At 38.7% G+C, this 10,761-nt stretch overlaps 2 protein-coding genes across 3 annotated transcripts; one reads left to right on the top strand and one right to left on the bottom strand.

Annotated features, from left to right (window-relative positions):
- Positions 1-16: 16 nt before the first annotated feature.
- alg12 (ALG12 alpha-1,6-mannosyltransferase) lies at positions 17-4,611 on the bottom strand. Of its 2 annotated transcripts, none has more exons than XM_067489531.1 (9): positions 3,578-3,764; positions 2,990-3,122; positions 2,702-2,875; positions 2,381-2,575; positions 2,184-2,288; positions 1,759-1,981; positions 1,494-1,663; positions 1,038-1,113; positions 17-936 (listed from the first exon to the last, which is right to left on the bottom strand). In XM_067489531.1, exons 1-9 carry the CDS (start codon positions 3,734-3,736, stop codon positions 693-695), a joined length of 1,479 nt encoding a protein of 492 aa, XP_067345632.1. In that variant the 5' UTR covers positions 3,737-3,764; the 3' UTR covers positions 17-692. The 2 variants fall into 2 exon arrangements, with proteins under 2 accessions (XP_067345632.1, XP_067345633.1); XM_067489532.1 differs by lacking the exon at positions 3,578-3,764 and adding an exon at positions 4,465-4,611 and having other exon boundaries at positions 18-936.
- creld2 (cysteine-rich with EGF-like domains 2) lies at positions 4,024-9,480 on the top strand. Its single transcript, XM_067489533.1, has 10 exons — positions 4,024-4,409; positions 4,547-4,629; positions 4,980-5,090; positions 5,277-5,368; positions 6,166-6,342; positions 6,426-6,524; positions 7,432-7,515; positions 7,692-7,787; positions 8,101-8,241; positions 8,836-9,480. Exons 1-10 carry the CDS (start codon positions 4,263-4,265, stop codon positions 8,886-8,888), a joined length of 1,083 nt encoding a protein of 360 aa, XP_067345634.1. The 5' UTR covers positions 4,024-4,262; the 3' UTR covers positions 8,889-9,480.
- The last annotated feature ends 1,281 nt before the right edge of the window (positions 9,481-10,761 follow it).

The raw sequence follows: 10,761 nt of genomic DNA on the forward strand, positions 1-10,761 counted from the left end.
TGATTGTCAGCTTTATTGGTATAAAACAATACAAAATATAACATGGCAGTTTTAAAATGTTTCTTTCTGGGTAACACAGCAATTTATCTGTCGTAGATAAACTATAATATACACATCAGCCATTTGTGGTGGTAGAAATAGTCAAAAGTGCAAATATTGGTCTAAAAAACTATTACAAATACAGCTTCAAAGCTTTTACTGAAAAGTACTCAAAATATGTGTTCTAAACAATACTAAGTATGGTAATTATGGCACAACCTGTACAGTTATTAAAAAGCAATGTTCAAAATTTGTATTTGGTGGGGCTGATTTTAACCACTTTATATGCTGACAAGTGGTTAACCCATAATTATACATCAGCATTTATAAGTTAATGTTTTCACAAACCATATCCATATAATAACAGTTTCTCCACAGAGATGCCCAGCTGTCATTGGGCAAAAGGTGGTGTACATCCTGGACAGGTCTCCAGTCTATCTCAGGGCCAACACAGAGAGACATACACACACACATCTACACCTTTAGGCATTTTAGAGTGACCAATAAATGAATCTAAGATGCATGTCTTTGGACTGTGGGGGGAAACCAGAATACCACCAGGTTATACTACTGTTATTGCTGATAGTGGTATATGATTATTGCCTTTGGTCATCAAGAAAAGTCTTTATTCCAGCACCCGATTCCTGTTTACGTCACAGATACATTTGCCCAACTTCAGTATTTCTCTCCATCAGCACAGTTTTATTCTTGAGATGCACACTGACAGGAGGGAAGTGAAACATGTTGAAGTCAATGTTGCTGTAACCTTCTATAAAGACCAAAGGATAATGAGTATTCTGGAGTAGATGAATCTTGGTAGCATTAGCCTCCATAAGCATATGTGAATACATTTTAATCTCAGGATTTGCTGGGCTCAAGTTTTCCCGTTTGTCGTACCTGATGAGAAAAGTATGTCAAAACAATTCAAAATCTTAAATGGTAACATTTAACATGCATCATACATTTTACTTGTTCAATATGTAAAACAACACACTAACCTCCAGTTTCTGTTTTGTTCTAAGAAGCGCGATACTCCAGTTTCAGCAGCATAGGAGTCAATGTGAACAAAGACATCTGAAGAAACAAAATCAAACCATAACAATGCAACCACATTGCATGTGTAAACTAAACAAGTCTTTTTATACTCTTTAACATCAATGAGTATACAATTTGTTTTCTCTAAAATCAAGTAAAAAGCACTGTTTTTTAATTGTCACCCACACAAATATATGGTTTTTGTGTCATACATCTTGTGCAATTAACAAAAATAAAAGCTGAATTTATCAACAGAAGTGCTGCCATGTCTATACATGCTGATAAATATTTGGAACATCAAATTTTAAAATAGTTACACAGTCACAATATAAAGTATTATAAATTTAAAATGATAAGCAATATTGTGTGGGGAACTCACTGCAAACACAATCATACAAAATAAGCACAGTTATTCCAACCTGTGGTAGTTGGCAACAGCCTGTGGAGTTTCTGCATCCCATGGCCCCCTGGGTAGTTATGGTGGGAAACATAAAGGCAAATACTAGAGTATGCTGTGTTGGTCAGTAGCTGGCCAATCACAACCACAGAGCCCAGTTTATATAGCCAGGATTTTTGGTAGTTGCACAAACTAAAGCACACAGGAAAAATAAAATAAGGAAAATTAACATTTGGTAAAGTCATAAATGTGAGAGGTTATATTACAGGTTTTGCTTTTTGACTTACATGAAAGAACAACCGCGTGAAGCCACCAAACTGAACACAGGGAAAGTGTATATGATGAAGCGCAGCTCCTTGTGGGGCAACAGCGAGTAGATGAGGATAAAACCTACGGTGGGTAACAGGAGCAGCCTCGTCCGCCTGTCCAGAAGGCCGAGGGGGACAAAGATCAGCGTGCAGCCCAGGGCACGGGGCAAAGCAGAGTAAAAGTACCAGAGAAAGGGAGAGGTTTACTGGGAAGAGAAGTCAAGGAAAGCTGTAGAGTGGACACCATCCATGACAACTTTCAGCAATAGTATATAAAAAATTTCAATAAGCTCTGCACAGCTCTTTAGGCTTCCATCGCAACTCTTCACATTAACATAAGTTAAAGCACAAATTTGCACACTGTAACTTTAGCATTGAAATAAACAGGAGTAAATGAAAGGATATTCCCCAGTTGGAACTTTTGTTGAGAACAGTGTTGTACCACAACACTTGACCTTCAGGCCAAAGAAGCTTCCTCCAAAATAACGTATCAATAGCCACTGTCAGAACTGCAGCAAACAAAGAAAATCAAAGCAATCTTCATGGACATGCTAAATTTACACAATTTATTATCTAAGTATACTGCATATTGCCTACTCACCTAGTGACAGGAACCCTGCAGGAACAGCATAGTAAAGTAGTTTCAGCAAACCCAGTTTTCTGCTCAACAGCGATATCAGCAACATGAGACCCAAGAAAATGCAGAGCTCTGCCCGGAACACAATGATGACGAAAGCTGAGAGGCTGATGAAGCGGCCATATTTCTGAGCCATCCAAGATGTAAATGCTACAAGAACTGAGATGAAAAATTTGCTCTTGTTACATAACTTGTAGGCCTACTTACCAATTAAGGAAAACAGTAAAATAAAAGCTTAATCCATAGATTCTGGAAAACTGTATTCTTAATAGCAGTGCATCTCACCTATTGGCAGTGCAATTACATTAGGGATTGTCCTGGTGCTGTAGAACATTAGATGGAACTGTGAGGCACACGTCCAGCAGAAGAGCCCTGCAACTGTGGAGCCAAACTGTCGCCTCACCTCTCTCTGCATGTGCCACAGTGCACCTATAACACACACTCCTAGAGAAGCTCGGACTGCGGAAAATAAATAAATAAATAAATTTGTGTGTTTCAGTGTAGAACTCAAAAGGCAGCCCTGATTTTAACTTATCGGTGGTTCATAAAATTACGGAGATCGTAGGGATTTACCTATCACCTGTGCATAGAACTTCGGCACATCCATTAGAGATGACAGAAGAACAACAGGGAAGGAGAGCATAGAGAGAAACAGGGGGCCAAAGAAAGTCCGTGGCACCACACCGGGAAACTCATGATGGTCATACTGAAAGAGAAAATATGCTGTTTATTGGATCTCAAAAACACCTTTATACATATTTATTAGATTATTAATTAAACTACTTTTGCAAAAGCAGTACTATTTCTTTGGATACTTTAATAGTTGAAATATTGAGTGGTAATTTTAAAATTTAGAGTTTCACATAGCCTAATTTGCATTAGCTCTAAATGTTCCCAAACGTCTATCTACGCTTTTTGGAGAGATAAGGATGATATTCGAAAAGTTGTAAGTTTTATATATAAAAAGCCATAAAATCTATTAAATCTACAAACTTTTCAAGCGTACGGGTTTATGTAAGTTTTTGATTTTATTGTCAATCTAACATTTCCACAAATGCTTAATTTAAAAAGAACTGTTGTTTCATTCACTGGTGTTGTGCACAGTTAGCTCGTAACGCTAAGCACATCCTAGTGTCTGGGTCTGTGATGACACCTGCTTACCTTGTCAAAGTCAAGTCTATGATACAAAATGTCATGCGCCGCTTGTAAATTAAAGCTCTCCTCTACTTTGGTGAACGGACAAATTAATAAATGCAAAAGAGCAACAGCTGTTAACAAAAATAGCAGTGGCAGTCCCACAACGTTCCTCTTTTCAGCCATGACGGATGAAACACTTGTCACTTCCGGTGTGAACAGGACATGAACTTTACAAGATGTTTTCACATAGCTAAAATTGAAATGTATATTTTTCTAGTAGCATAATTATTACATTTTATACATTCTAACTGAAATACTTTACCCAAAATAAAAAACTAAATTATTTTCAATACTACAGTTAGCCTTCCTGAATTTTCCACGTGGGGAAGGGTCTTTTTGTCCCGCGCGTGGCGGCGTGTGATTGGTCAGAAATTTAATTGACAGGCTTGTAGAGTCAATCAGTGAAGGCCACAATTCGACCAAGGAGCTGACGCGGAAAAGTAGAACCGCATCGGTTTTTTGTTTTTTTCTACAACCGGCATGTAAATACAACTTTGCTACGCTTTGCATAGATAACGGAAAGTTAGATTTAATGTTAAGAACAGCTCATTTAGATGTGTCCGAATCGTACGGCATCTTAATTACAGAGGGAAGCTTGGATGCGAGCGTGTGTTCTGATATGAAACTGGGTCTGAATTGAGCTACTGAGATGCTGTCGATCACTGGTCCGGAGCTGCGGCTATTGTGGCTATTTTCTTGTGTATTTTTAGTTTTACTTTGTCAAGCGACCGACGCCAAGAGGGATTTAAAAAGCGCCTGCACCACCTGCAAACAAATAACTGATAACTTTAACAAGGTCAGACGGCATTTCCATACCTCTATTTTTCATTGTACTTGAATGGATGTCTTACCAGAAGTCACTTTAATGGTGCAAAATGTCTACTGGCATCTAACGTTAGTCCCTTTTCCTGTTTCTCTGCCTTTGTATTTTAGGGCTTTGACAGAACAGCAAAGCAGAACTTTGGTGGAGGCAACACAGCCTGGGAGGAAAGGAAACTGTCCAAATATGAGACGAGGTGAATTTCTGCATCCTGTTCAAACTACAGGTCTCCCCCTCCAGTGATCAGTCATCAGAGGTGTATTTGCTTTGCAGTGGAGTGGCTAACTGTACTTTGAATGAAAGGATTATCAAAGTTTACGATAAGCAAAGTCCGTTTAATATATAATATTAGAGGACTGCATGCCCAGGTGGCTGGTGGCAAAGCTTTAGGCGTTTTTTAAACAGGTGTTTTTCCTGCATTTATACTCACATGTGCAACCATAAAACAATTTCCATGCTTCTTTTGTGTTGCGTTGATGTGCAGTATGTTCAGTTTACTGCTATTCGATTTGTTGCTCAAGCTTATTTCATCCTTCTTTTACACAGTGAGATTCGCCTGATGGAGATAGTGGAGGGGCTGTGTGAGAGCAGCAGCTTTGAGTGCAATCGCATGGTAGAGGAGCAGGAAGAGCATTTTGAAACTTGGTGGTTCAAGAGGTGGGTGCTGCTCAGTGCAGATATCTTTAAAGCATTCATTTCAATTTCTGACCAGTGGCAAGCTGGTTGGATCTAGTCTGTCCATTTCCTACCACTACAATATAAAACAAAAAAAGAAAAGGGAGGCAAAGTTAGGTGCACTGATAGAACGTATTTCTCCCTGTTTTATTTCCTGTTGAAATTCAGGAAAACAAAACATCCTGACCTGCACAAGTGGTTCTGTATTGAGACCATCAAAGTGTGCTGTCCAAAGGGAAAATTTGGACCGGACTGTAATGGTGAGGAAAACTGTTTCTGTTTCAGTGTGTTTACATGGACATGTATAACCAGGTAATAATTGGCTTCGTTTGGAAAGCTGATCTCTTATTGTCATGTAAACAGGTAAGCTGGTTTCCATAATCGAGATAAGGGATCAGGCAAACCCACTCTCCCTTGGTAGATTTCTGTTGGAGAACAGTGCATGTGCATAATAAAAGGCTGGAGATGGCAACAAGTAGCTGAATAAAATAATGAAAAACTAAGTCTGACTAAAGATCATTAATGCGGCGATGCTGACCTCATTTTTAAAACTAAGTCTGACTAAAGTCTGACACAAAATTTACCAAACACAAAGTGGCTTATAGAAATTAAAAAAGTTGCTTTTCCTCTCAGATTTTTATACATTTAGACAGGTTCCATTGTGGATCAGCTCTGTTCTCTTTTACTGCATATTCTTACCCCCTGATCTGTCACTGCAGCTGCCAAAAAAAAGCATTTTCTGTCACTATACAGTTAAAAGTCTGAGGTGGAGGACAGATCAGATTACTGTGCTGATGCTGGTAAACTTAGATTTAGACTTAGACTTAGACATGGATTTCAAGTAACAAGGTTTCTTGAGTGCATGTAAATGCCGTTCCCTGATTACAGATAAAGTCGATTTGTCAGAGTAACCTGGTTAGTTAAGTGCATGTAAATGCAGTTTTAGTGACAAACTGACAAATTCCACCATTTCAACTTAAATATTTTCATATTTGTGACATCTTTCTTTTTTATATTTTGTTTGTGGTTCTTGGTGGGTTTTTTGTGGTATTTTAAGCCTGTGTTGGAGGCTCTGAGAGACCTTGTCATGGAAATGGAATCTGTGACGGCGACGGGACTCGAGGAGGGAACGGAAAGTGTAGCTGTGACCATGGTTACAAGGGGGAGTTCTGCCTGGACTGCATTGATGGCTACTTCAATGAAGTGAGAAACGACACCTTCTCCCTGTGTACAGGTACACAGCAACACAGACACAACTGAAAAGAGAAGTGAAATATTAGACTTTTTTTAGAATCTATGCTACATCATCTTCTGCAGAATGCCATTCTTCATGCAAGACCTGCAATGGAGCAACCAATCAGGACTGTGATGAGTGCAAGGAAGGCTGGGAGGAGGATGAGCAGGAAGCCTGTGTCGGTAAGAGGACCAGTAACAACCCTACATGCAGTAATTAGTGTTAGGGAGAAAGAGCTCAGTTGGTAAGGCAGTCGTCCACGGACCACAGGGTCAGTGATTCGATCCCCGGTCCCGGCTATATGTCGAAGTGTCTCTGGGCAAGACGCTGAACCCCTAACAGCCCATTCCCCCTCCCCAGCGGTGCAGCGCCGGTCCAAGCCAGATATAAAATAGGGAGGGTTTCATCAGGAAGGGGGTCCGGCGTTAAAACTGTGCCAAATCAACATGCGGACAATGATCCGCTGTGGCGACCCTGAACTCACGGGATGAGCTGAGAAGACAAAATACAGCAGTTTTAGTAAGTGGATCCAACTGATAATGGTTAAAATGATCTTCATGACTGGTAACAGTTCCTTTTTTGCTAAACATCAACGTTTTAAATTATCTTTGTTGTCAGTTAATGAGTGTCCATAATGGCAACAAAATTAATTCTTGACTATTTTGGTAACTGATTGATTAAGCACAAATGCCAAACATTCACAAATTTCAGCTTTTAAAGTCTGGCATTGTTTGTTTCATTGGCTGCTAACTTCATTAACAGAATGTCTCTAGTTAAACATCACATTCCAAGATGTCACTTTGGGCCTAAGATTGTATCCAGCACTTTTAACCATGTAATTGCCTATTCTAAAAAAAACCCACAAATTTTTCTCTTTTCATTGTAAAATACTTAATCTTTGCTGTTATTTCATGCTCAAGCATGCACATTTTAAGAAGTGGTTTGATTTTGTAGAGTGAAACCAGAAAACCAAGGACAAACACAGCGAAGGAACATATAGTCATATTTTTAGGCGTAGGGGCTTTAATAACATGAAGCAGGTGAACACTCTGTGGACACCAGTGTGTCTCACCACAGTCTCTGTTGCAGATGTAAATGAGTGTTCCCAAGACCCGTCTCCATGTGAAGAAGATAAATTCTGCCTTAATACAGAAGGCTCCTACTCCTGCAAGGGTAAGATGACTGACACTGTGTCATTGGTTTGCTCATTCTATTGTAAAATTCTTGGCTTGGACATTAAAAGACATAATTTCAGAAATCAGGACAGCCAGTACTCTGGGAGGATTTTCTGTTTCTATTTATCTTACAGAAACTGAGTTCTTTTTTGTGTGTGTGTTTGTCTTCCACAGCCTGTGATAAAGTGTGCACGGGCTGCACTGGACCTGGTCCTGATAAGTGCCTGGCTTGTGCCAGTGGGCACCAAGACACTGAGGGCACCTGCACAGGTATGATTGTTAATAATTCACTATTTCAAGCATTTACATTTTTTGAGTCATGATTCAATATTTATTAACAAATAGTACATTTGGAGTTTTAGAGCTCAAAGGACAAGGCTGGTAGTTTTTTTTATTTTTTATTTATTGTTATCAAATATTAGGAAAAGTCGGTTTGTAGTTCTATTTTTTTATTTTTTTTATCCAATGGTCAAATAGTAATACCCGTTTAATATGTTCTGCAAGTGTTTATGGCCCCAGTATATGTGACTAAACCAACATAAACTACATTGCCTTTGGACATGTTTTGTCTTATGTTTCCCAGATATTGATGAGTGTTCCCAGTCAGAGTCAGTATGCACAAAGGAGAACCAGGAATGTGTCAATACTGATGGCAGCTACGTGTGTCTCTGCTTGAGCGGCTATGAGGAGCAAGATGGAGAGTGTGTCCAGCTTCCACAGCCAGGTGAACTTTTACACTATATGTTTTCTACTCATACTAAAAAAATATATTTGAAGTTATTATTATAATTTTTTTTTTGTTAAAGCTTTGAAGGTCACATTTTTTTCCTTTCAGTGGTCCTGAGATCCCAACACACTAAAAACATAAGAACACATATGCAAATAGACACAGCACAAGCAAAGTAATAACATATATCTATATCTAAAAACATGGAGTTTCCGTAAACAGTTTAAAAAAGGAAGGGTTCGGGCTCTTTCCCTGTTTGTATTTTCTTATAGTCTATCCATGACAGAAATATACTGCAAACAAAGAGAACACTAGAAAAGGTTGAAACATCCTACAAATTCAGAAAACGGTACAATTTTACTGCATATCTCAGTACGTTCATCAGGAAGTCAAAAAAACTAACTACAGTTGACGAAACCATCGTTTCCAGGGCACAAACAATGGATTTATTTGCATATTTTTTTCTAAATGTCTGTTTTGTGACTTTGGTGATGCTTCTTACAGTGCTTTTGTTTTGCCTGTTAGTGTTACAATAATGTTCCAAAACACACACACACAAGTTCATATTTACTTGGATTCTTTTGTCATTAGAAAAAGGAGAGGAGCCAGAAGCATCTGACACAAGTCCACACCAGGAGCTGTGATGGCATAACTGGGACCAACGGGAGCAAATTAGGAGGAGCTATTGATATTCTGCACATCCGAAGCCTCTTGATGCACTTATGTGTCAGCTGCACTTAGGATCAACAACAGCTGCCAAAACAGTGTTTCACAGCACTGGATCATGGATTAAAGGACAACAAAAAGAGACATTTATGCTCTTAGTGGTCGTTGTTGCTTTCTTGTGGTGTGATCTTGACATCTTTTTTTTGTGATTTAAAAAATGTTAAGGTATTTCAATAAAGGCTGATTATGATAATGTCAACACAAATCACTGTAAAGAAAAATTGATAAGATTGTACAATTGTTTTTGTTTTTTTGTTTAGTTTTTTTTTATTCTTGGGCAATAATTGCTCTGCTGTGAGTTGGCAGGTGAAAGTCCAGAGGATGCAGTGACCACACATGACCACAGGGTGTCACTGGAATCTCATAAATATGAATACTCATACACTGTCCATGTGTAGATAACCGGTAAAGAAAGCAGTAGATATTATATTTCACTCACTATGTTCATCTCCTCTTACCCTCATGTCTGATGATTTTCAATGCATCACCATATTAGAATAGCTTTCATCATGAAGAGTCATACTTTATTTATACTTTAGATGTTCATTACTACTATGTATAACACATATCCTTAATTTTACTGCTTTTTTACGCACAAAACTATGTGAATTCGATGGCATTATCCTATAACTGACATCTTTTTGGGGTATTGAATATTTATGTCCCCATCGCCACTCAGGATCCTCTTTGGATCAGAGAATATTTATCTTACCCAAGTCTGATCTTGCTGAAGTTTTCCCAGCTTCCTGGGCGATGATGTCAGCTGTTTTGACTTGACAGGCCTGCTGAGGTGGAGGGAAAAGCCAGTTGAGACGTGTCTGAGCTGGTGGTGGGACATCAGAGATGCAATCAAACAACAGCTCCATCCCTGCTTCACACGGTGCCAACCCTCCACTTCTCAGTCTTGGTTGAAGAGCTGGTTTGATGAAAAACAAAAAGAGTTTTGGGTGGATTAAGGGGGTGATGGGAGCCATGTTGTGCTTTTAAATTACTGAACTCTATGTCCACTGTGTTTTTAAGTTATTTAAAATATGGGAATCTTTTGAGTTTGAGCGCTGTAGAAGCTGCTCCCAGTGTGACGTCATACTCGGGTTACACAAGGAGTAGCCCCTAAAATGACCCGTAACCACTGTCCCACCTCTCCGAACCGCCCTGTCCTGTCCCCCTGTTTTCAATTGTGCATCAGCAGGTTCTTCCTTTACCTACATATCCAGCTACCACAGTTTAAAAGAATGTAGTATTCATTAGGTTGTGTTCCCATTGGGTAAAAACTGGGATTCGTATTTTTGCATAACTCTTAATTTATTTTAGTATAAAAATGATTTGGCTGTATTAAATCATACAGTGTATGTTCTGACAAAATGCAAACCCATAGTTAAACGAACAAGTAAGCAACTTTAGAAATATTCCCATTTTCACCAAGATGAAACGATTTGTACCCACTATTCTCTTTTTTGTCACATTTACTTTAAATGCACAAGAATACAGAGGAAAACACTGCACTTTTTATTCCACTACATTTATTAACAAATGTATTTAGTTGCTTTTACAGAGCCTTAAATAAATATAATACATGATGGTGTATTAGTATGACATAACTACCTGTAAAACCAGCTCCACCTTTACCAGCTGCTGTTTCTGTCCCACACAGTCTCTACAGGAAGATGTTTCTTCTTATTACTTTTCTTCCACTTTAAAGCTTATTAAATGTGGGGAAACCTGCACATTTATGGGATGTGCAGCATCAAAATTAAGCTTTAAAACAATTTTCTTAGTGGAGGATGTGTACTT

This window comes from Channa argus, chromosome 21, assembly GCF_033026475.1.
Source record: "Channa argus isolate prfri chromosome 21, Channa argus male v1.0, whole genome shotgun sequence".
NCBI classification, from domain to species: domain Eukaryota; kingdom Metazoa; phylum Chordata; class Actinopteri; order Anabantiformes; family Channidae; genus Channa; species Channa argus.